At 35.6% G+C, this 27,996-nt stretch overlaps 1 protein-coding gene across 9 annotated transcripts in view; it reads right to left on the reverse strand.

Moving 5' to 3' along the window:
* Positions 1–1,891: 1,891 nt before the first annotated feature.
* Positions 1,892–27,996, reverse strand: part of foxp1a (forkhead box P1a) — an 84,755-nt gene continuing 58,650 nt past the window's right edge. For 8 of the 9 annotated variants that reach the window (XM_087305908.1, XM_087305907.1, XM_087305904.1 and 5 more), the window contains 11 exons: positions 27,773–27,938; positions 18,096–18,200; positions 14,162–14,249; positions 13,802–13,885; positions 11,627–11,834; positions 9,325–9,401; positions 9,069–9,170; positions 8,873–8,994; positions 8,728–8,791; positions 6,535–6,698; positions 1,892–3,058 (listed from right to left, as the gene is read on the reverse strand). In XM_087305908.1, the coding sequence (XP_087162034.1) occupies positions 2,914–3,058; positions 6,535–6,698; positions 8,728–8,791; positions 8,873–8,994; positions 9,069–9,170; positions 9,325–9,401; positions 11,627–11,834; positions 13,802–13,885; positions 14,162–14,249; positions 18,096–18,200; positions 27,773–27,938 (1,325 nt within the window). In that variant the 3' untranslated portion in view covers positions 1,892–2,913. 9 annotated transcript variants of the gene reach the window in all.

Genomic DNA, 27,996 nt, shown 5'->3' on the forward strand with positions numbered 1-27,996 from the left:
AACACAGCAAATGCATCAAATAATCAATACAGTAAAGTTCTTACTGTAGTATTTCCCACAAACGCTACGTAAGTTCTGCTTCCTTTATGTCTGTTTGTTGTCTGACGCAGTCAAGGGAGGAGATTAAGGCACGCAGAATGGCACGTAGAAATGGTGGGCGGGGAGGACTAGCCTTAAAGGCGCAGAACAGCAAAACCGCCACCCAGTGCAAAAATGTATAAAACTTTTTTAAAAATCTTATAAAAGGCATAATAAAAACTCTGATGGATGTTTTGAGCTGAAACTTTACAGACACATTCTGGAGACACAAATGATTCATAATAAATGGCAAAAGGGGTAACCTAGGTGCCCTGTAATGTTAAGTACAAAATTGTATAGTATGGTGCTCAGCATAAATAAGTGCACCCCACACAGCTCTCATATATATATATATATATATATATATATATATATATATATATATATATATATATATATATATATATATATATATATATATATATATATATATATATATATATGAAGAAGTTGAAGTCAGAATTATTGACTATTTAAAGGCTTAAATAGATTAATTTGGTTAAGGCTCAATTCCAATTCTACCCCTTAGCCCTTCCCCTTACCCCTCATTTTGTGCGTGCTCGTTGTAGCAGTTAATTTGGCTAAACAAATTTTATTTATATATATATATATATATATATATATATATATATATATATACACACACACACACACATACACACTTGAAGTAAGAATTATTAGCCCCCTTTTAATTTTTTTTTCTCTTTTTAATATTTCCCAGAGCAAGGAAATTTTCACAGTATGTCTGATGATATTTTTTCCTCTGGAGAAAGTCCTATTTGTTTTATTTCAACTAGAATAAAAGCAGTTTTTAATTTTTTTAAAACTGTTTTTGGGACAAAATTATTAGCCCCTTTAAGCAATTTTTTTTTTCAGTAGTCTACAAAACAAACCATCGTTATATAATAACTTGCCTAATTACCCTAACCTGCCTAGTTAACCTAATTAACCTAGTTAAGCCTTTAAATGTCACTTTAAGCTGTATATTGACAAGGTTAGAAGTACATAAACATGATTCAGGCATTCTTAGCTGGTCTAGTGTCTTGAAAAGGGCATACCGAGAGAGATATATGGAAGGAAAGTCAGAAATGAAATACAAAGTTTACAAACACATAACATTTACTTTGACATTGAATTTTTAGGATTTCTGAGTCCATTTCAGTGTCGGATTCCTTGTGTGTGTGTGTGTGTGTCTCTCTCAGGAGAAAGGGAGGCAGGAATTTCTTTCGAAGTTTCGGGCAACCATCTCTGGCTTACCTCTAGATAAGTGAGGTGTCACATAGACACAGACTTTGTGGCACCAAGGGTTATAAACCCACGCAGAGGAGACTCAGACCCCTTTTTAAAATCAATATGTAATTTTATCTACGGACTGTACGTTACCCCGTGAAGCGGTACTGGTGTCCCAATTCTCTTTAGCTTGAAGGTGTAGGTATACACCCCGTATGCACCCATTTTTCAGGACCACACTCGAAACCAAGGGGTAGGAAAAATTTCCCAAAATACACTAGCTCTAGCTGCTCCCGGAAGTTATTTTATTACCTTATATTTACAAAAACTCATTATATATATATATATATATATATATTATATATATATATATATATATATATATATATATATATATATATATAATATATATAATATATATATATATATATAATGAGTTTTTGTAAATATAAGGTAATAAAATATATATATATATATATGAATTTGATCATTTACATAAATTACATATATGAATTTGATCATTTACACACGAGTGTACAATTTTCAGTTGTTTGTCAATATATTTAAAATAAAACAAAACACATTTTTATACAAGAAGAATTTATTAATCATAAGGCCATTTATTCAGAATTATTGAACAAACTGACAGTTGATTTGAAATAGATGTCCTCCATTTCTATTTGGACATGTGTAATGCACGTTATTCAGTCAGCAATGATGCATTCTTTTCCTTGTCATCAACTATTTTCTCTGTAGCACAATAACAAGTTGTCAGATCAAATGTTTTACGGTTTACAATGAAAACTGCTCAAATGTCACGAAGGCGACATTAAATGCATCCTAAACTCATCTAGTGAAGACTTATCAAGCCTTGGCCATATCAAAAGCGAGAATGTAAACAGGGTACACAACGTTAAAAACAGCATTCACAATCTTTGGTAACTGGTGATTAATTCTACAACAGAGAAATCAAACCAAGACACAAATTAAAAATTATACTCAAATAAAAAAAGGGATGAATTTGGTTCAGCTTTTGGTACTATGACTAAATGATTAGGACCGTTTTTGAGACTCGATTTCATATTTCATAAATGTTTTTGGATTATGGAAATACAGTAACCTTCTGTACAAACGAGAAGAGAGGAAATAAAACTAATCAAATGAGAAAAAACAAACATTCATCATCAAGTGCTGGTTATAAAAATGTTCCCCTTTGGTTTTTATCATGGAAAAAAAATAATAAACGAGGTAAAAAAAACAACAACAAAGACATTCACGATTTTCCATTCTACCATTAAGCAGCCTGAATTTTAAGGCCACACGTTACCGTCATCAACTAACCCTACAGATTCTGAGGTCATTCGAACTCGCATTTGACTATAAAGAGCTTTTCATTCACAGCTGCGGTGAAGCGGTTTCGTGGAAAGCTGACAGAGAAACGTCTTCTCTTTCAGGTAAAGCGGTTGTTGTCTCGTAGTGTTTCATTAACTAACCTCAGATGACGTGAAGCTGCAGGTCCTTCTCAAACATGGAGGAGCCCTTTAGTACCAGTGTGCTCAAACGGGTCAATGGGGCAATAAATAAGAAGAGCTTGTGTTGTGGAGATCAGCAATGAAAAGCGTGCGGTGATGTGGAGGTGTAGTCGCTGGTGTGGTTGGTGTCTGGACTCTGCTGCTCTTCTGCTTCTGGAGACATGGAGCCGCTGTAGTCCTCCGGCTCCATCTGCTCCTCTTTGATTTGAGAATGATGCCTGTGGAGAGAGATACAACATTACAAATAAAAAACTTTGTACTGTAATGTGTATGTATATATATATATATATATATATATATATATATATATATATATATAGATACATACACGCACAATATATGTAAATATATTTAGAATACAGAAAACAAACACCATCATTTTTTACATTAAGTTATTAATTATAAGGCCATTTATTGAAATCTTTATCGATCGTCGCATAGCCTTTACCATGACTGACGCCAAGACTGACCTCTCCCAAAAAAGTAACTACATGTTGCAATGATAGCGCAAGCTTTGCGATTGGTCAGCTTGGTATCGGTGACGAGTGTGGGTGGTGCTTTGAGCAGCAACCCTAATGGAGCAAGTGTTTACAAGTGTCGAGTCCCATGAAGAGCTCCAGAAGGAAACTTTGTGTTTACCTTAAGATTAAAGTCATTGAGCATGCGCTGGTTACCGCCTCAGAAGAAGCGAGTTTTAGCTACTTGTACGTTAAGGTAGCGTTCAGAAAAAACAAAACAGCTGTGAAGAAACTCGAAGAACACAGAGGAACAAAAACACCTGCTGCCTGCTAGCGTTTCGGAAGTGTTATTGCAGAGCAACACAAACAGTACACAGAGGTATTAATGCACGACTACGAGCAAGACAGGAGCCGTGGGTCACGCTAATTACTCGATGCAGAAGTATAAATCAGCCTTTAGTGTTGAGTGTTAGAGCTGCCCCCTAAGGGGCCGATCACACCAAACGTGCTGTTGTTGCGTTGAGAGGCGCCTTTTTTGAATGGTTTACTAACAACCATGATTGTTTTGCTCACTGCTTATGCGCCCTACGCGCCTCGCGTTTTAACCTACCAGTGTGCTTGCAGTTAAAAAAAGTGAACTGTGCGGAAATAGCACGTTATGTCACACACGTCTTTTTCATTTTACAATCAAATGAAAGCAGAGGCGGAATTTCCGTTTGGATGCCTGCAGTATTTGTGTTGTCAAGACAACAACGGAGACTTTTGAAGATGGAGGAGAAACTGTGGTTGCTGTTTTGAGTTATCCGTTGCTGTATGACTCATAAATCTTGAATATCACAATATTAATTATTAAAATTATATTAACATCAACAGCAACACTCTCGAACAATACCCAGCTGGTCCATTGTTGCCTAGTAACATGATGCTTAGAAGTAACATGCTTCTTTTTTCTTGTCAACAAAAAAGGCAGTGTGGTGCGCTTCGCGTTTTTGGAACGTAAAAAAGCATTTAGTGGGATCAGCCCCTTATCGTAAACCAAAACATGAATGGTCAACTAAGCTTTCATTAATCAATTAGTCGTGGAAAAAAAAATAAACAAGCGAAGCAGCATCATAGGCGGGCGCTGAGCATGCACTCGCGCATTTTAAAAGTTGACAGTTAGAAAATCACATATTTGGCAAATCCACCTGGTGAATGATCATCATCACTCCATCCTTTCCACATCTATTCCATCAGAGCTCATTTATTTTAAGGGTAGGTTCATTCAGAATAACATGAAACTTCTTCCCAACAACGTATAGGCAAATTTGTGTTGCTTTCTCATAATATGAAAAAATGAAATTGAAGGGAAAATGACAAATAGATACGATTAGTTATAATTGGCCATATTTTGTAATGTTCCAGCGTGGTGTTACCCAATATTTTATTTATTTGTTTTAATTAATGTATAGGCTTTTTGTTTGGCAACTTATTAAAGTAAACCCTTTATGCTTAAACAGTTTTTTTCTCATGTATACCTTTAAGGTTCTGATCATGTTTCAACATCGTTTTCAACATTATTTCTCTTCGGCCCTTTTGGTTTGCTGTATATCCATTGTGTTTAATTAAATTTATATATTTGAGTAACACAAATATTTAATAGCTAAGGAAAGACTTCCTTGTTTGTTTACATTGTTTTCATGTGACTTTACAATTTGTAATATATTTATTTGTTTTAGTTTCTTTAACAATCAGTGTGTTTTAATGTTAACAAGTTCAAAAGTAGTTTTATCAACAAATTATAAAAATTCAGCAAAGCTCCATGCCGTTTTTTCCCTCTACACAGTCATAATCATATTATTTGTCTGTGCCGTTTTCTGCATGTGTAAGTTCTAAAATGTCAAATTTTAACGATTATTATTACCACAGTATTTCTGTACAACAAGAAACAATCTTACAAAAGACATTTTTCTTAGCCCTTAAACTCAAACTGTTTTCCCTGTACTTGCTGAAGTTGGCCTGATTAAATGATTAAAGAAAGCCTGATTAAATTATTATTAAAGTATAATAAACAGCCAATTAGTCTACTCATGGCTTTAACTGGTCGACTAAGGAAATCTTCAGTCTGGGACATCCCATTTACATTTGAATAAATACATGCTATTATATTGTGTTTTAATGACATACAGAAGTATGTCTGTTATTATTGACATGCAAATGAGTGTATTCTGGATCGCTACCATATTATGAAAGACACTTTTTGAAGTTTTCATTTCATCGTTCATTTTTAATACAGCTACTCCACCTCTCTGGTAAACATAGTCTATATTTCTTCAGATCACAAAATAGAATTGCAAAAATAGAAACAAACATTGCAATGTCAGTCTTTTCTAATACTGCACAGCCCTTAACTTCAACAGCGCTCAAAATATCTGAGATAATTTAGTGATGGTGTTTGTGTTAGTTAGTTGTGTTACTGCATGATATTTGAAAATATTTTGTCTGCGATATTTATTGTGATATGAATATAACTTAACAAGATGACTCCATATGGAATAAATTCATCATTTTACATTGATTATTTTGTAGAGGAGTATCTGCATAAACTACAATACAATTGAACAGATACCAATGAATTTGATGGTTTTAAGTGGAATCTAACAGTATTGAGGTACAGAAATTCAAAAACTATATAGACCATTTTGAGGGATGTAAACAAAAAGAATGGTCCCAACGTGTTTCCTGTTTTACATTTTTCATCTTTATAGCCTCCGAGAATATTAAAAGAGCCACATATTGACTAATAATGTTACGATAGCTGTTTTTCAAAGTTATGATTGAATTGCCTTGCTTCAGTTATGAAATAGTTTGGGAAATGTTCATGGGCCAATGACATGATCACATTGAAATGGTGAATAGAAAATGACACCATATAATGTAGATTCTTCATTGTATAAATAATTAAATACAATCAAATTTGGTTTACATTGCATTATAACCTCTTGGTTTTTAGTTTGCTTAAATCTTACACAGTCACAGGTCTTAAAACACATCCAAATGAAAACCTTTCACTCTATTTTAGTGTTAAACTTTGCAGTGACCCCCTCCAAAAAATGTTCTAAACTGTGGTGCTGATCAACTATAATCCTAACTTGACATTGCTGACCCTGAGATGTGACTATTGCAGATTCACACATTGCACTATCTATGCTGAAAGTATATACTGTGCAGCCCTAGTTTGCGTGCACTGGACTCACAATGTAGGCAGAGGCGAGAGCTCGAGGCTGGAGTCGCTGTGTGAAGCCTCATCATGATCATGAGGGCTTAAATCCTCAAGCAGAGCTCCAGACAGAGCCTTCAGACTGGACGCTCCCATAGATGCAGAGCCATACAGAGGCAGGCTGCTGTCCACCATCACCGCCTGAACACAGACACCAGTTTAACATCACGGAGAAACAAAAATGAATGCACAAACAAAGCTTTTATACAGTCATTCAAAACTGTGGGCTCAGGAAAGAGACTGATTCCTCCTTTCCACTGAGAAGCACTGTTCAGTACAGTATGTTTAGATTCGGATAGCATTTACACTTCCAACTATACTTGGTAGGCCTAATATTCAAAGAAAATATGCAATTGATTATCTCAAGAAGAAAGCTGTTTACATATTACATCTTTTGTATGCTCAAGTTCATTATTTCAAATGTACAAGTGTAGGCTACTAGAAAGCATGTGGCACACTTTCCACACGTTTAGATACAACTTAAGAACAGCCCTGTAAAGAACATAAAGCAGATCCTGTTCTTGTTTGTTTGAGCATGTCTTATTGTTGCACAGAGTGATTGTATTATTACGGTGTTGTGTTTCAGCTGTGTATTTAAAAATGAAGCTGTCTGTGTTTTCATTCTCCTGGCTTGTTTTATGAACAAGTGACGATTCTCATTAACCAATCAGTGTTCAGCAGCTAGATTAGCTCCACATTTTTGTTGTGCTTGGCATCCATGCGAAAGGGTGACAAAAAAAAGTGTTATGTACGCGTATTATTTTGATACTTCTGACAGTAAAAAACAGAAATGAATGCATACTGTACTCATGTAGGGTGTAATCATTTACAAAGTAACTAGTTACTGTAATTAAATGACTTATCCACTGTAATAGCAAAAAGATAATTTTTTTAGGTAATTGAATCAGTTACTTATGTTCTTAATGTATATAGTTACCTGTACCTAAAGTACTTGCCTTAAATACTGTAAACAGATCAAGCTGATTGCCTATACTTAAGTGTGAATGTATTTAATTAGATTAATTTTAAACATTTTTCAAGAAATTAAACATTTTTAAAACTAAAGTCTAGTTTGATTCATATTTAAATAAATTAATCCAATCTTTAATTGAATCTACATGCAATGAGATTTCTAAGGATTTTGAGTAGTATTGAGTCAAGTAATTAAATAGGTAGTTGAGTAATTATGTAACTTTTCAGACAACGCAATTGAAAAAGTAATTTAAATACTATTTTAATGATGTAATCAGTAATTATTTACTTTTTAAAGTAACATATTCAAAACTGACTGTACTGTACAGTACCAAACCATACCACACAGTGGAAATGTGCCATGGCACTTTCATTCAGCAAACAACCACTAAAGTGAATGAAAGTTGAATGCTACAAAGAATTCTATTACAAATAAATGATTTTCTCTCAACACTAGAACCACCATGCGGTCAAATTTAACCATAGCTTCTCTTCATTTTTTTTTTCAATGAAAAATCTAAGTCTCCCACCCAGTGACTTTTACTAAAATTGTGTTAATTGCAATCTCCTGTTAGTCTACAATATAAAATAGACAAAAAAAAATGGGAAATTTATACCTACTAGTGCCAGCAGGTCAAATTTAATTATAGTTTATAAAGCCTTTATTTTCAATGGATGTCAATTTAGCTGACAACATAAATTAGTGGCCCATCCTCGGCCAAGCTCAGCAAAATAGCTAGCAACAAATAGTAATCCTCTTTGGGGATATAACATTGTGAAGACATTGGCATAATACATTTTAAGCCACGTCAAAGTCATGTGCATGGGTAAATTTTACCAGCTGTATGTTTAGGTATATGACAACACTTGGCAGTCCTAGTGCCAACCTAAAATTCAACTGATAATAAAAAAAAAAGATTAGGATTTGAATATTATCATATCACAATGATTTCTGAAGGATCATGGGAAGACTGGAATAATAAGGCTGAAATTTTACAAAAAAATAAAATATCTTAGCACTTTTAAATATATCACAAAAGGAAAACAGTTATTTTATATTCCACAATATTATTCATATTTTGACTGTATCATTTATCAAATAAACAAATGATTGCTGAGCATTAGAAACTTTTTTTATTAACCAAACCCTAAAGACTGACAAGGCAGTGTACGGTTGAGTAACGGAGATAATCCAGACCTGTAGAGCAGACAGTGCAGGACTCTGAGCCAGATTGGACTGGATGTTCTTCACCAGAGGAGAGCTGTAGAAACATCAATAGCATCACAGACCACACTGAAAAATCCCTTCAAATCTAAATTGACCAATGCAAAAGTGTACTTACCCAGTGATCTTCTGCGGCCGTCTTTTCTGAAACTCCAGCTCATCCACTGTCCAAACGGCCCCCTTCACATTCTCCACTCGTACGAAACACTTGTGGAGACTGAGGTTGTGGCGAACTGCATTCTAAGATCATAGGATAAATGAACAAACTGATGCAAAGCACAAAAAAACATTTCAGATCGGATCTCTTTAGTTACCTTCCACGTCGCTGCGTTGCGTCTGAAATATGCAAATGTTCGAGTGAACCAGTTGTAGATCTCGTTTAGTGTTAGCTGCTTTTCTGGAGACTCCAGAATGGCCTGGAAATAAAAAGAGAATAAGATGAGCACTTTTTTAACATTAGCCTCTAGCATGTGGCAGCTGATGACTGGGAAAAGTAGGTTTAACTGAAATTCATTTCTAAAGTCTTACTGATCAGAAGGATGGAGCAGTCATGAGGGATCAGTTTCTTACCTGTCTGATCAAAGCTGCATATGTGAATGGAGGCCTGACCTCAGCACTGAGGTAGAACTCTTTATTCTGCACAATATCTACGAGACAGAAAAGATGTCAGTTACACATTTATTAAAACATATTTTTTAAAAGGTCTTGAAAATGGGTGAAGCATTTTCGACATCGTTTTGCAGAAAAAAAGAAAAGGCAAAAGGCTAATTATGGAATGTTTGAAAAAATTCTTGACCCAATTTATTTAGTGACAAATAAAAAAAGGTTGCTTGTCGCCAACAATTGCTATAACCTGTGTTACAACCTTCTTTTGAAGCATCAAATTCCATTGGATCACAGAAATTAGGTTTTTTTTTTTAAAAGAGCTCCTATTAAGGATTTTCAAAAATGACTTTCCAATGTAGAGTGCAACACAGCTCTAAGTGAATGAAAACATTCAGCTGATGTTTAAATCCTAAAGGGCATCTTTTTTAAAAATATTGATTTATTAATAAAAGATTCGGCGACGCCGTGGCGCAGTAGGTAGTGCTGTTGCCTCACAGCAAGAAGGTCACTGGTTCGAGCCTCGGCTGGGTCAGTTGGTGTTTCTGTGTGGAGTTTGCATGTTCTCCCTGCATTCGCGAGGGTTTCCTCCGGGTGCTCCAGTTTTCCCCACAGTCTAAAGACATGTGGTACAGGTGAATCGGGTGAGTTAAATTGTCTGTAGCGTATGAGTGTCAATACGTTTGTATGGATGTTTCTCAGAGATGGGTTGCAGCTGGAAGGGCATCCGCTGAGTAAAACATGTGCTGGATAAGTTGGCGGTACATTCCACTGTAGCGACCCCAGATTAGTAAAGGGACTAAGCCGAAAACAAAATGAATGAATGAATAAATAATAAAAGATTCAAAAGACTTGTTGTTCATCCAGATACCAATACCAAACTTGAAGTTCCGGTTCCGGTAAACGTGCCTTTTCCTTTAAACACTTGCAGAGTGCAGGATAGTTGATTTTTCTTCTGCATTTTTAATAGTCTATACACACATGTTTCTGAGGCTACCTACCGAGTGCATCTAAGTTACCAATAAATGCAGAGGTTGTTTTTTCTCCCATACGGCGTGTGGTATCAAAAATCCCATTAAAACTACACTCTTAAAGTAGTTCCCCGCATCCAGTATCTTGTTTGTCACAGGAGCATGCATTAATTGTTTCTGAATGAAAGTGAAAGCGCCAAACTGCAGTTAAAGTCGACAAATTAATAATTTAGCAAATAATTTGATAACTGACGTTCATGTGAACATAGTCACTGTCTTTCTCCCTTGCGCCTGTGTTGTTTTGCCTCTGTGAACATCAGTGTATGCTTGAACTGAAACTCCCATTTTTATGCAAACCCTTCCCTTTTTCACCACTCAACACTCCCACCTAAACAGAGTTGGACTCACCCACTTTCCTGACTTTTTTCAAACTAGTGGTCAAAAACACCCCACTGAGACAGGGGCGAGTTTATGGCTCTTTAAGAGTAGCTCTCACCTTACCAAAGAAAATAAATTAAGGATGCTGCACATAAGACTTTAAACACATCTCTTATAACCATTTAGGTGCGAACATGTCATAGCCAGAAGCAGCTTTAGACTGTATAAACACTCAATAGACTGTATAACAAATCGCACCACATCTGTATGTATTTTAGCTGTTGTGACACGAGCATATCGATTGCTCACAGCCCACGCATCATTTACCTCCTTACGTGTTGTGGCTGCTTTAGGCTATGTATAATATACAGTAATGCACGAACATCTTCCTCTGCTTGTAAACAGTTAATGAGATCGGCCAGATTGACGAGTAAGTCATGAAATGTGATTATCGGCCGATACCGATGTTTGGTCGATTGATCGGAGCATTCCTATTTGCACCCTTTGTTTAGTCACAAGGTACTGAAATTCAGTGATAAGTGCAAGTCAAAATCATCCCCGTATGCACAGGCCCTGAATCGGTTTTATAAGCATGCATTATAAATGCTGTTTCTGGGTCAAACATACATTTGATTGTAGCTTATCTTCAAACCTTTAATAAACCTGCTATTCATAGTCATTAGAATTTAGATTACATCGTTGTTTGAATCAAAATTGCAATTAATCGTGCATCTCTAATACAAATATTAACCAAAATGCTTCTATCAAGAGCATTCGATTGAATAATACAAATATGAATAATAAAACCAAAAAGGTAAACAATTCAAACAGCTCTGTGATGTATTGACAGATAAATAATCAGCGTATTATTATTAACAACAGTAACAGTGACATTGGCAGTAAGAGGTCAGCAGTGTCACCTTGGTCCATGGCTATGTTGAATTTGTCAGAGTAGCGCTTGCGTATGGGGCCCATGCTGTGCAGGCTGGTGGGGATGATGACGGAGGGCGTCTGAGGGAGCGACGTGAGTGGCGTGGATGGGGCAGTGGCACTCTGGGACAGGCTCATAGATGGAGTGCTCTTGGGAACGGTCACCTTGGCAAGAGTGAGGTTGGACACCAGATTCACCTAAGAAAAACAAATATGACTGTTTGTCTCTTGGTCAGGGAAGTACGTTGAGAACAGGGCTGTCAATTTAACACTTTAATTAGTTGTGGAAAATATTTAACACAATTAAGGCATCCGCCTCCAGATTCACTGGTTGGGAAGCATGATGCAGAACAACAACCTGCTTCTGCCTGTAGAATGCAGTTATACAGCTTTAAAAGTTTAGGATATTGGAGCCAAAATACCCTGTTTTGATCTTATCTGTATCATATAATAAAAGCAATATAGAGGGTTCCCACTCTTTCATTGACACCAAAATCAAGAACTTTTAAAACCACTAATAATTTCAAATCAAGCACATTTTAATTCACACCCATATATAGCACCACTTGGGTTGAATGTTGAGTCAACTTAAATGTCCTGAAGTTTATTGCATTAATATTTTAAGTTGAGCCAACTTTTTTTTTTTTTACGGTGCATTAAGGTACTTACTTTACTTAACATTTCACTAAAACTTAATATTTACATTAAAATGTCCTAATGATGATGTTTTGAATGTGTCATTTTCAAAAATGTTGACTGTTTTTAAAGACACATTTGAAGAACTTTAATACAATTGGTTAAAATCAATACTGGTAATATTCAACTGGGGTTTCTGAAGTTGAATAACTGTTGAATAAATCTGCAATTTAATATTCTGATATCAACATCACAATGTTGTCTGCTTATTAAACATTACTCTTAAAGCCACTGCTGTGTGTCTCTTTTCTAAATGAATCTGCCTTTTAAACTAATCAAACTGTTGTTTACATCATTGCTTTAATGAATATTCATCCTATTCATTAGACTTTAGCGCCCTCTGTTGGCAGTTTTAGTGTATTATTTAGAGCAGGGGTGCCCAAAAATTTTCATATGAAGGGCCAAAAAAAAAAAAACTTGATTGAGGCTAGTGGTACATATAGTTGCCATGGCTGATTTCCTAACTTATTTAATAGGATTTAAAAATGACTATAAATCATTGCTTTATATTAACCTAACGTTTAAAAGGGAAACATAAGGGCGATCGTAACCAAAAAGACCCCTAGCTTATAAGGCATTTTATGGAATAGCCTATCTTAAACTGACCAGCTATACATTTTACTTTCCCTTATTTATTTGTTTTTTTTTTATTTGGCTCATGTACACCTGTGCTATTGGAAAACTAGTGTAATGGCAACACGCCATCTTTACCAGACTCTGGCAAACTCTGCCTCTACTTTCACTCCACTCTGAAGCCCCAGAGGGCCCTCTTTTGCCCAAGTTAATCGGCGGGCCGCAAAAAGACCGGCCACTGGCACAGATAAAGCCCCACTTTGGCCCTATCAGGCCTAGGAAGTGACAGTGGAAATGCGACTGGCCCTAGTTCACTCGCTTTAGGCCCAATAGTAGAAATGCAGCTAATGTCTCATTTGTAAGCATCTATAAAAAATATTGTATTTAATTTTAGTTTGCTTTTTTTGTAGCTAAGCAATAAAAATAAAAAAAAGAAGCTACGTCAAATTAGAAATGACGATCTTCTCTCTCACGGTGGGCCAAATCAAAGGTTACAATGGGCCAACTTTGGCCCGAAGGCCCTACTTTGGGCATCTCTGGTTTAGAGGATAGGTTATTTAAACAAAATTTTACATTTTCGATAGAAATAAATATTTACTCATTTACTGAAATAAATAGATCATTCATCCAAAATCCCACCTTTCTATTGGGATTTTTTTAATTAAAAAGCTGTTTTGGAGCTACAGTAAATGGTCTGTAAATAAAAAAAAAAACCTATTAATTTATTTATTTATTTATACATAAAAATGTCATGCTTATTTTTGTAAATGTCCACTTTAAGGCTTTTTGCATTTATCACAATAATAACATTTAGAACTTGACAGAAGCAGCACAAAATAATATCTTAAGTTGAATTGAATAAAGTGTAATTAATTCGATTAAAGAATTTTATTTACCGGTTGAGGGGCTGGTTTGGTCTCAGTAGACTTGACATGAAGGTGGGCCATCATGGCCTGAAGGCGTTCTTTGTCTTTAGCAAGCTGTTTGACAAACACAAACACAACAGAAATGGGCCATTGATAAACCCAGAGCTATGTGTTGTCTAGTTTTCACGTGCTGGGATATTTCTTCATGTGTACATACAGCACATACAGAGCAGGAAAAAGATTAGAGCTCAGATTAGAGCAGGATGTTCGACTACATGCAAAGCTGAAAACAAACATTTTTTTAGTCTAATCAAAATTAAATATCAGCAAGAGCAGAACCAGTTTGGGCCAGAGCAAAGGCTGTTGTGGTGAATGTTTGTGAGGTTTTACCTGCAGTTCCAGCTGCTGAACCACCTGCATCTGAACTCGGCACTGCGCTGTGCTCTTGTCATCCAGAGCGTGTTCACTGTTCAAATGCCTAAACAACACACAAATGCCGACAGTCAATTTACAAAGAACGCATGACATGAATAAATGACATGACAAATCATTGCCCTTTTCATTTACTTTCACTACTTGTTCTTATAGTCTATAGCCATAAAAGTCAATCTATTAACCCTCAATTCAATTAAGACAACAAATACAGACAATTTTTAGCCTAAACTGTGGTACTTTAATCATAAAATTTAAAAGAAGGTTAAAAGAACTAACTTACACAAAAGGCTCTGGATTCAAGTTAATAAAATAAAATAAAGAGAGTTGTTTTTCTCACAGATTGACTGATTCACTTCAATGTATCATCAGAAGCCACAGGTTATAATTCTGTTTTGCTTGAATAGATGTTGTTTTCATATTATATTAATCAGCAGGGCAGGAGCAGTTTCAGCTAAACATCTTTGATAATCTACTGATGAAAAATAAATAGTAATTGAATGCTGATTAATAGATATTTGTTCATTTTTCAATGAACTATCCTTAAAAGTTCAGTTGTCACCTGGATTCTCCTTATCTTGACTGAATCACCACTACACATGTAATGTTATATATACAAAACAACTTGCTCTGGCTTGCCTGAAGTTGACTCTGAAAATAAGTTTTATTTGCAAACACAAAATCGGTACTAGTAGAACACAATTACTGCATTGTCAGTAGTTTGAATCACTTTACCAAGTAGGTGGTTATTATTTCTAGCATTTGTTTAAAGGGTTAGTTCACCCAAAAGTTTTCATTGTGATATTAATTGCTCACAAATGCAATTTTTCATCTTCAGAATATCAATGAAGATATTTTAGATAAAATCTGAGTGCTCCCTCATCCTCCACAAACAGACTGTCCCAGCTTGTTCAAAGACCAAAAAACTAGCAAAACACATCCTCAAACAGACCATATCCCTTCTATGGTTCGATTTAAAAATGATCATTCTATGAGAATAATTCTGTATACTCTAAATGTCTAACTTCCTCTATTTAAAACAAAGCACAGGCACATTTGAGCTATACGACTTTAGTGTGGCCCACTCTCGTAAACATGCACCCTATACTGACACTGAGGAGAAAAACACTGTTGTATAAAGTCGCTTTTCTCGTGTTATGTGTGCATAAAAATGTTCCTATAGTTTCACTATCCACTTGTTAATTCGTGATGTATAAAATACTGTTTCTGGGTCCAAGCCGCTACTCGTTTGAATTGAGAAAATATTTGTTTATGAACACTTTTTAGTCATATCACACATTAAAGTGAATTTTATTTAAAACCATAGTGTAGACCACAGGACAAGCTGCATCACAAACACCAATATTTCTAGCCATCGGTTATTAGGCATGGATATTAGAGCTGTGCAATTAATCGAAAACGCAGTAGCAATTTGAAACGTTGTGTTTAACTAATCATAATAGGCAGCGATATGAAATATATGTATTATATAATTTCCCCCATTCAGAGCAAATGCGTGACTGCCATCTGTGTGTAATAGTCTTTTTTTCACCAATTAAGTGGGGACACACTTGTTTACCCAATCAGAATTGCGAGACCAAACTATGCAGAAAGTTCACAATAAAACAAACAAGCAGGAAAGCACGGACAAGTGGAATTACGGCATCTGCCGCTCCAGAAGCATAATATTAGATGAATTCATATTAAAGTAAAACAGCACCATGGTAATATGGGAATATTTTGGTTTTAAAATCACATACACTAAACAAAAACGGGTAATTTGTAAGAGCTGTAACAGAACTGTTGCCACAGCACAAGAAAATACAACATCCAGCACCTAAAAAAGCACCACAGGTGGCTATATGAGGAGGGTCTTGCTAAAAAGCCAACTAAAAGTATTGCTAATGGCACTCAATCTAGTAGCAAGCAACAGCCAAGTACAATTTCAGAGTTGTTTGCAGCTGTTACACCATATAAAAAAAAACATCACAAAGGCACCAAGAGATATCTAACGCCATAAGTCACTGCTGTTTGCTCTAGAGAAAAATTAATGCTTTAATTTCTGAATATTTGTAAACAAATTTGAACAAAAGTTGGAGTAAGTTAATATCTTTTCAGTTCCTTTTTAAACTAACACGTTTGTTAGCAGTAAGAAGCTTCATTTTAGCAGCAAGAAGCTTCGATATAGAACACTTAGCTGAACCTTGTGTGCAAAATTAAATAGCAAATCAAATTGAAATAGCAATGTTTAAATATATACATACACAAACACACACACACACACACACACACACACACACACACACACACACACACACACACACATATATATAAATACATATATATAGTGATTGTGATTTTCAAAATTATTACATAGCCTTGTGAATGTTTATTATTACCATTTATTGAGTCTCCCCATATAGTTTGATAGATTGCTTGGACTCAGAAGCCGCTTCTCGCAACGTCACACAAACCAAGCAGATGTTATGTTTGAACCACTGAGGGCATATGGCCATCTCTTGGAACAAGTCAGAAACATTGCCGTCTTCGAAGAATGACCGAGCTGCGAGCTCTCAGATTTCACTTCAAATATCTTCAATTGTGTTCTCATGATGAATGAAGGTCTCAATTGTATGGAACGATACGAGTAATTGACACAATTTTAATTTTTTGGGTGTACTAAAATTTTTATGTACCCTACACGTCATGTGTTCAAGACTCAGGCAAGTGAGTTTTTTTAATGCTTTTGAAAGATCGCCCACTGTCAGAAAAGTTGCGCTTAAAAAATATGATGCTCAAGAAACATGTTATATTATTTATATTAAATATGTTTGTGCTGCTTAATACTCTTTGATGAATAAAAAAAAAAACTAAAGTATTAAACTTTAATAAAATTGAAAATGCTTTTTACTACAAATTTAAATCAATTTAATATATACTTATTGAATAAAGGTGATCATTTCTTTTAAAGGGTGGTGTGTCAATATTGATAGCTACCGTTATAAATTCATTATCACCAAAATAAAAAAAAGTCTTTGAATTTGTTGAATAAACAATTTAAAATGATTCAAGGAACCATTTGTTTGAACATACCCCAACAGTCAGCAAGACCGTTCCATACTGAAGACTAGAGGGCGCTGTATTCAAACAAAATCTGTGCAAGTCTTTTATCCAATCAATCAGCTTCTTCAACAAACAAAACCACTAACAATTAAACTGCTCCGATACTCTCCAGCCACTACATCATGTTCAAGCATACATCCATGAAAGAGTATTCTTGAAATTAGCATTCAATAGTTTTTCATTTGCTATTCCATTCATTTTTATTGGCATTCTGATGCAAAGCAACATCTGAGGCTGAAAACAGTACACAAAGCCCATTATAAAGCAATAGTTATGAGCATGTTTTTAATAGTGGAGTTGTGACTGAGGCCGGGAACAAAGGCAGTGTTGTGGCAATACACAGGGCGGGGTCTGGGACGGGGAGCAGGGGTCAGGGTCAGTGGAAGGGGCACAGATAAACATCCTCCTGTTGTTTGTTTTGGGAGGGATGGCCAGGATCACCATGGGTACTCTGTTTATCAGTGCACTGAGCTCAACCCTGAGGGGCCCCACGGCTGCACCGCCACAGGGGAGAGAGAAACAGAGAAGGAAACCAAAAGAAAATAAAGAGACATGGGCGGTAGATGCATTTATACAAGGTAGAAAATGGACAACAACAACAACTAAAAAACATGAAACAAGTAAACAGAGTAAAAGGAACAGACACATAAAAGAAGCTGTAAAAAGGCAGCGGGCGCATTCAGAAATGATAATTAAATTAGGGTTGCATATGGTTGCAACCAGGACAAACAGCGTAATAAAACGAAAAGGATGAGAGCTGGAGACTCACTTGAGGAATGACTGGAAGTCACCGAAAACAGCGTCGCAGCCTGGCCACTTGCACACGCCGTGGCTGTACAGAGGATGGCCACTTTGAGGATGACTCTCCTGAGAACTGAAGCCAAAACAGACACGGTAAACACATGGAAATCAGTGATACTGCGAAACATTTCTGAAGCGTTTGTATTTTTTTGTAACAATGGAGTAATACAGGTTTGCACTGGACAATGTCACTGTCTTGCAGTATGTTGCAACATTGTTTGACCATATTCGCATGCTCAAACCACTCCAGACCAAATTACATAGATTTTTGATCTCCAGTATCTGGGATATATATATATATATATATATATATATATATATATATATATATATATATATATATATATATATATATATATATATATATATATATATATATATATATATATTATATATATATGTACTTTATATATGACAACATATACTGAAGGTTATATGATATAGGTTTTTTAATTTTAAACCTTTATAAACATATCTTTTTCATAAAAATAAAAAATAAGTACATACAAATAAATTGAATTATATGAATGAATGTATGAATTTATGAATGTATGAAAGTATGAATTTATTTTTATGTACTTTATATATGACAACATATACTGAAGGTTATATGATATAGGTTTTTTAATTTTAAACTTTTATAAACATATCTTTTTCACAATGAGTATTTTAATGAGTGCCCTATAAAGAATTAAAAATGGTATCGCCCTTTACCTTTGAATATGTGTTTTGGTATTTGTATTCACTGACGTTACCTATAGTGCAACTAACAAAGACCTAAATTAGCGCAAAGCCCCAAAACCACAGTTTCTCAGTGTGGTCAGAGATGCTTCTAGGAGATGTGTGATGGAAAACTAAGTTAAGCAAATGCTTGACAGAGACTGAAATTGATACTGCATATTTACGCTGTCCATTTAGTGTCTCTCACGCGATGATTTGGTTTCATTTTCGATCTAATCACAATATGATGTTTCTTATAATATATACGTGTCACAATTTATTTGTGAGCTGTTTGTTGATGCACAGCCCTATTCAAAATGGTTTCATTATACATTTTTAATAACATTATTATTTTAGAATTTTTATTACAGTAATGAAGCACCACGACTGTAACATTAAAAATAAATTCAAAAACTCATACATGGCAGCATTTGTTGTATTATTCATGTTAAAACATGCAAAATGCTTCAATGTAATAGAAATGTTTGATAAAAAAAAACTTAACACATTGAGTACCTTTACATAAACATCAATAATCAAATTTTTTATTTGATTAAGACAATATTCTGATGAAGAGTCTAACATGTAAAAAGTAACGTTTGATTATTTTAATCAGACTAAAGTCATAATTGAAGTAAACAAAAATCGAAATAAGACGTGGAGTTTGCCGATTTTAGTCGCATTATTGAAGCGCAGTACAGACATGTAAACACCTCAATCAAACTATTACTGTCGTGTAGGATCTTCGCCACATTTTGCGGCAGGATTGTCTATACACACATGGCTGTTTGACACTATTCTCTCTGCACCTACAGAGTCATGCAGGTGACCACCGACATCTGCATCGCAAAATGCTGAGGTTATTTTCCCATACGGCATGTTGTATCAAATTCCATTAAAACAACACTCTTCCATCTTACTCGCATACAATATCTTGCTTGTCACAGGAGGCATGCATGAAATATTCCTGAATTAAAGTGAAAATGCCAAACTGCAGTTAAAGTTGACCAATCAAAAACCTTAAATTACATGAAACTCCAGAGGAAATGTAAACTACATGGTAACGCAATGAGGTTAATCAAATTAAGTGCTATAACATGTGAAACTGGATCATGAAAGGAACATTCGAAAAACAACTCATGTAAACACCATCATATTATTGTCTTCAGATTAAAGCAAATAATTTTATTACTGATGTCCATGTTAAACGTAGTCACTATAGCATTTTTAAAACCACTAACAGATTTGACAGTTAGAGAGTTAGCCTCAAACCACACACCACATGGCATGTCTAAAACAGCAATTTTAGCATTTTCATCATGTCGTTTTTTTAAAAAAGTGAATGAGAAAGTCACTATAACAAAGAATGAATCTTCTATTGGTGTATACTAAACACTTTGTACAAAATAATGATAGCAGAATAATGACATGTCTTTGTTTCCAGCCAAAGTAAGTGACATCACTTGAAGCAAGTCACATGATTTCAGGGCTTTAAAGATTGTTGTTTCTTTTTATAACCAGAGTTGACCAGATTGTAGTGACGGACACAAAATTAATTTATATCTGAAATACTAAAGACAAATGCTACAGACACTACAGGCTCTATCATACACCCGGCACAATAAGGCACAAAACGTGATTGGCGTGATTTGTTGCAATTTTCCGACCAACACAACCTTAATTTTCCCGTTTTGCACCACGTTTTTTAAATAGTAAATCAATTTTCACCGCTCTGTGGACTCATGGGTGTTCTGGTCTAGAAAGGTATGTTTAGGCGCATTGCCTTAACACAAACCAGGTCCAGCACAGAGGCCTAAAGTCCAGCGCAGAGCGCATTAGTTGTGCGCCTTAAATGCGTACACATTGCTTAATACACACAGTATGTACAGCAATATGAAAATATCTTTACAAATGTAAATGAATTAAATGATTAAAATGTAACAAAATGTATTATTTTCTACATGAACATAAAAACCACTACCTTCCAGCCTTTTTCATGTCGGGAAGGCTTTTTTCAATTTATTCATGACAGCTTGCTTCTGTATAATGTTATTATTATTATTATTAATTATATGCCAATTTATATTTGTTTTATTAAAAACAAACTTTGAAATTTCCACCTGTTGGGTTTTGGAGACATATGCGACATTTGGATATAACATTTTTTTTTTTACCACACTTTGTTATTACTGTTCATTCATTTGTTTGCAGGAAATTAGAACTAAATTTAGAATAGTTTTGAAACAAATCTTTGAGCTTAAACTAATTTAAATATGTAGGCTAATGGATGTCTTCAGTGGTTTGCATACACCATTTCCTTATCCACGAAAGAGGTAAAGTAAAAAGTAAAAGTAAAGAGGCCAAATGGAGGACACTCGTTCTTTATCAGTGCGGCAGATGGTCTGTTTAAGGCCGTACTAACACTAGGTACAGTTGCCTCGAACCGGGCCAAAGCACGCTTGTCCCCCCTCCCGTCTCCCCCGACGGCCCGCACTCACACTAATTGGGCCTGGGTACGCTTACGTCATCGATGCTGCGATGTGAGCGCTCTCGCTCAGTACAGTGGAGATTGCTCTTGTTATATAATTTCAGTCGCTTTATATGCAGTGACATGCAGTCAAATATTTCGCCAAACAGTCCTTAGGGATGTGGTGACACGCAGTCAGATATTTTGCTAAACAGATCCGTCACTTTTGGCACTCATAAACAATCATAAAGCTCTCGTGCTGCAGGAATGAGGAGGTCTACTAAAGGTGCGCAGCTGTGGTGCAGTGAGGGGTTTGCGTCTTTAATAATCTACGGCAGTTTGCGTTCATTGAACAGTAAGAATGATTAATAAATCCATATGAAACGGCCCCTAAAAGTCACGTCTCGCTTTCAGTTTCGGGCTTTGGCGTGTTTTACACTCACATACAAGCATACCGCACCAAAGCCCAACTGAACCGCGCTCAGGCCCACCTCTTCCAACCGGGCCAGGGCTGGCCAAGTGAACCGTGCTTGAGCCCGATTCAGCGCACTCACACTTCTCAAACAATCCGGGAAACGGGCCTGGGCACGGTACGGATGGCATAGTGTGAGTAGCACCAGTGAAGGGTTCAGATTTTCCACTTACAAATTCCACTGTGTAAATAGTAAATGCGCCATGGCGTGATGCAACTGACTCTTAAAGAAAATGGGAGATGAGACTATTTAATGTACATTATGCTCAAAACCCACCCATAACTCATAAAGAGAATAAGCACAACTCTGTTAGACCATGCACCAGGGTGCAGACTGTATTTTTCCATCCTGAAAACAGCAAAAGTGGAAACGCCCTTAATGCTTTTGCGCCATGCGCTTTAGACTTTGTGCCTAGATCGTTAAAATAAAGGCCTAAATGTTTTGTGCAAATACTTATTTAACATTGAGTTAAAAAAAAGATAGAAGAAAAATAGACAAATATTTCATGATAATTAAATCTGGATGTAAAATTCAGAAGGCAGACAGTCAAAAATGTGTATAGCCAGAATGCTTTCATGAAAAAATTTTGTCCCCGAACGCACATGGAGCCATTATTTTTAGAGAAATTCAAAATCGCTTCATTATAGTTGAATACAAGCGCTGAATTTCTGATGAAATCTGCAACAAACAGTTTTCCTTTTTATCTTATTTTGGGGTGAAATGTAACCCTGGCAGGAATTTAATCAGATGTTTCTATAAAGCTCCATTCTTCACTTCAGTTCCAGTTGAGAAAGTATCTGGACATGTTTAGGACTTTGTATCAAACAGTGCACTGTTCGGGAAAGCCATGTATTTTTGCACACTAAAAATGCCAAGAATGCTTTATTTGTTTGGGATCGTGAGAGGTTGTGTCCTTTGACCCATGACCCTCTTTTTTTCTCGCCTAAGAGAACCCTGTGTGCCTCTGCCAGCGGATTCCTTCCCTAAGAGAATGCATCGACAGCAGGCATCTTTTCCCTTTCACAGCTTCAACACAAGGCAGATGACTCACTCTCAACAAATTAAACCAGACTTTGTCATTTCCTTCCTTACAACACCCTGAACAATCAAATAAGCCAGCGCGCAGACACAATACAACAAACATGCATAATGAACTGTTTGTTCTTGAAGATGAAGCTCTGAAGATCTCATCCTAGTGTCAAAAACGCTCGCCTCGCAGGAATAAGAGTGCTACAGTGGCATATGGATCAAAATGGAGTGGCAGAGATTTTAAAGGATTGATTACATTTGATCCCTCACTCCATCAGCGTGAGAGTGTGTTTGCATGTCACTCAGTAAGCCAGAAGGAGAGATGGCGAGACAATGCCCGCATGTTGTGGTCTTCTGGAAGGGGTGAAGGGTTTGTTCTCTGGTGCCAGTGGCTGCACTTAAGGTTTTAGTTGCAGGCGTCTCTCTGGCGGGCAGGAGTTTACATGACACATGAAACTGACCACACAGTCCTTGAGCTCTCACCCTCCACCAGTATCATGCAAACAATCACAGGCGGGCCATAAGAGGCCTGTGCTGACAATACAGACCACATCAATGCAACGCTAGGACACAATGGCACCTAGTGTAACCAGATCGTTTACAGTTACCGCTGAAGTGTGGGGTAATGGTTAAGACTCAGAGTTGGGGAACCAGAAAGTTGCAGGTTCTTGAACCCAAATGCTCTGGTACTGGGTTCACATTAGGGCTTCACGATTCATTGAAATGAAATGGAGATCACGAAAAAATTAATAGTGGCGATTCTCATGCACATCTTGTCAGGGAAACACAGCTCTGGGATCAGAAGTAAATCTTTCATATTAAAACTGCAAATAAACAGCAAAATAAATGATTAAAAGTGAGATTTCCACATGCTTTTGATTGTAGCAGCAACACTGAGCCAAAGATCACTGCAAAAGCGACCCACAGATGTCAAATCGCAAAACGTTAATCTTTAATTTCAGGAACATGTAGATCAAATCATCTGGGAATTCTTTGCATAGCTTGTATAGTAAACAGTTCACCATCTCAAAAGCACATCCTGGGGATTTACTGAAAACAGAAGCAGCTTTACTGACAAAATGCGCATAAATATCACCTTCAATTAATCATGCAGCCCTACTTCACACCAAGAATTGGTGTTATGATACTGGAATTTTGGTAGAAATTGGTACTGAAATTTTAAAACATCCATTTCCCGCTTACATTAGAGCGCGATTGGCCATTGTGTTTATGTGCTCAACAGAAATGACTGTGATTGGCTATTAAGGTCATCAGTTCACCCACTGTTCGCCAAGTACAAACACAGATACACAGGCACTAGAGTGTTTCAAAGTCACGAAGATCAGTCGACACATAAACGGATCGCTTGTATGTCAGCTCATAGACAGACCAGCTGACTGACACGACTTTAAAATGCTCCAGTGTCCCTGTATGTGTGTTGGCACCCAGTGGCCACACTGGCCAATCAGTGGTGTTTAAGGGTGTACTTGGTTGTAGGCATGGTTGACTTGTACCATGCTGAGGCACAATTGTCCCACCTCCCACTGCAATTTCACCTTTCGAGCCAGAGTATGCTTACGTCATTGATGATGTCACTGTTCAGTTTTGAAGAGAATCACTCTCGCTCAGCAGAGAGGAGATTACTTTAGTTATATTGCTTTGTAATATTTTAAGTCGTTTGGGATGCGATGACAATTTTATTTTTTCATGAAAGTCCCCGTGATGTAAGTATTAGGAGGTCTGCTGAAAGTGCAGGTAAAGTGCAGCGAGGGGTTTGTGTATTTAATCAACTATGACAGTTTGGTTTCATTGAAATGTAAGAATGATTATTAAATCCATATGAAACTGTCCCTTAAAAGTGATGTTGCGCCTTCAGTTTCCCACTCAGGCGCTTTTTACACTCACACTACAATCTTACTGCCCCAAAGCCTAACCGAACTGTGCTCTGGCACCTCTTTCAACCAGGCAAGGGCCGGCCAACTGCACTCAACTGATTCGGTACACTCACACTTGACAAACAAGCCAAGAAATGGGAGTTAAACATGCCTGAGCACGGTTTGGATAAGCTACTGTGAGTACACCCTACAGTAAGTATATGCTCAACAGGGCTCAAATGTTAGCGGGAAATGGACGTTTTTAAAATTTCAGTACCGAATGTACTAAAATTACTTTGGATTTAATTCTGTGAATTTCCATAAATAATTGTTTAAATTAACTATCAATGGCTTGATTTGGTGCACGTTTTTTTCCCTCATTAAGATGCTTTGGTTGCGAAGACAAAAAAAATCACCAGTTCTGCTAACATATTTCACAGACAATGCATCCTTGTCTAAAAATATGTTGGCACAATGTAATGTAAAATTCTGCACTACTTTTCACATGTACAGTAGTCAACATTACAATGGACCAAAAAAAGTTCTAAGGCAAGAATATACAGTTGAAGTCAGAATTATTAGCCCCCCTGAATTATTAGCGCCCCTGTTTATTTTTTTGCCCAATTTCTGTTTAATGGAGGGAAGATTGTTTCAGCACATTTCTAAGCATAACAGTTTTAAAAACTTATTTTTAATAACTGATTTATTTTATCTTTGTCATGATGACAGTAAATAATATTTTACTTGATATTTTTCAAGACACTTCTATACAGCTTAAAGTGACATTTAAAGGCTTAACTGGGTTAATAAGGTGAACTAGGCAGGTTCGGGTAATTAGGCAAGTTATTCTATATTGATGGTTTGTTCTGTAGACTATCGGAAAAAAAAATTAGCTTAAAGGGGCTAATCATTTTGTCCCAAAAATAGTTTAAAAAAATCAAAACTGCTTTTATTCTAGCCGAAATAAAACAAATAAGACTTTTTCTAGAAGAAAAAATATTATCAGACATACTGTGAAAATTTCCTTGCTCTGTCAAACATCATTTGGGAAATATTCAAAAAAAAAAAAAAAAAAAAAAAATCAAAAGGGGGCTAATAATTCTGACTTCAACTGTATGTTGTTGAATAGTTTTCAAATGTTGACTGGGATCCTTCTTCTTCCACTCCTCCACTGTGATTGGATGGCTGGCTCAAAATTGACAGTAATGTGATGTTTTTCTTAAAATGAACTGATCAGCTTCAGGCGACTTTGAAAGCACACTAAATGTACAGCATGGACTATATGCTCCGAGCCTCCTCACGCTACCTACATTGCTTGCATTGACAAGTGAAAAAATATGCTTGCCTGGGGAGAAAACACTTGACTGCATTACATGATGTGTTAAAGGCTTGTGTCATTCAGCTATTAGCACACTTCATTGTACCTCTCATGGAAAAGATTGACATTTTTACATATTAAAACACCTATATATTAAATTGTTACATTAAAGTACATAGGTTTATATATTGTAATGTAACAATCTAATAATGCTGTCTGCAGTTATAAAAGCACAAAGAAGAAGAACAACAATATGGATAATAAAATAAAAGCCTGTTTGTTTCTCCAAACAAAGTTCTGGAGACTTTTTTTTAATAAACTCATACATACCAACTTCATATTTCCTCAGATCTTCTAAAAATGTTTTGCACATAAGCTGCATGGGGCTTAAAGTAATGCACATTAATAATGTCCTTGCTTAACCGACCATTAAAAAAGTGTATCAAGTATAATCAACACAATTAATCAATTGTCAACAAATCGCTTGCCTCCATAGTTCACACATTTACAGAAACTAAAGCAGTCCAAACTAAAGCATATTATATAGGCACCGTTCACACAGTCAGTGTTTGTTTGACTGACAACAGTCAAGTGTTTATGACAAACGAGCTCCTGGAACATATAGACAAACAGGTTTACACCTCCGCAAACACGGAGACCGAGGTGTGTTTATGAGTGTATAGGAAGAATGGCCCACAGGGCACACGTCAACACAGCCACAAATGCCTCTCATGACACCTGCCATTTGTCAACAGTTTTCTTTTAATACAATATATTAGGCAACCGCATACAACTCGACCGGTTTAACTGGTCATTGCATACTAATGCTAAATTTCAAATATAGCCATAGTTTAGTCTGAAACAATATCTACTTTTGTTGTAACTAATTGTAATAAATGGTATTACTCGAAAGTTATGATGATTTTGTTCATTAATATAATATATATTATATAATATAAATATATAATATAACATAATAAAATAAAATAAAACATAATATAACATCATATAATATATATATATATATATATATAATATAAAAAAATAATATAACATCATATAAAATAATAAAATAAAATAAATATAATATAATTTAATGACAAATATGATATAACATAATAAAATAAATAAAACATAATATAAAATAACATCAAATAACAATATAATAAAATGTAATACAGTAAATATAATAACAAAATAAACATAATAAAATAAAATATTGCATAATGTAACAACCTCATATAATATGGGGTATATAATATAATATAATATAATATAATATAATATAATATAATATAATATAATATAGGTGGTTCATATATTTAGTGCTGGGAAAAATAGTTTTAAAATGAATAAATCTAATTAATTTGAAATTAATTTGTTCAATTAAATTAATATTTATTGTGTAAATATCAATGCACATGCTTCTATTTCAGAAAATATTGAGTTATATTTAGATATAAAATATATGTGTATATGATACAATTTTTTTATAAATTAAAATATCTATGCTACAAAAAAAAAGCTTTGTATCCATGTCTGTATGTGTATTATATATACACATAATAAAAAATATATGATACAGACACCTATTGTTTGGGATGTGATTAATCTTTGCCCAGCACTAAATATAATATAATATAAGCATACTTCTTTACCATAGTGTGTTTTTAATCACTTTTGAGAAGTTTTATGGTTACAAAAGCGAGTATAAATAGTAATATTGCAAAATATTGTTTAAAATTAATGATTATGATGAAGCACCTGTCTCTCCGGATAGGTCTTTGCAGATGGTGCCCATTGGTGCTGGAGTGGTGGTTGAGAGTCTGAGTTTTAGGTGGCGAGGGGGATTTGTCTCCTCTGCTCTTCTCCTCCTGTCGCGCATCGGCCGTCTCTTTCCAGAGCTGTTGAAGCTCAGCGGGGATCAGGCCTGTGAATGAGACACTGCCATCGTCAGATCGCTAGACAACTAATAAGAGCTTTATATC

This window comes from Danio rerio, chromosome 23, assembly GCF_052040795.2.
Source record: "Danio rerio strain M-AB ecotype USA chromosome 23, GRCz13ab, whole genome shotgun sequence".
NCBI lineage: Eukaryota > Metazoa > Chordata > Actinopteri > Cypriniformes > Danionidae > Danio > Danio rerio.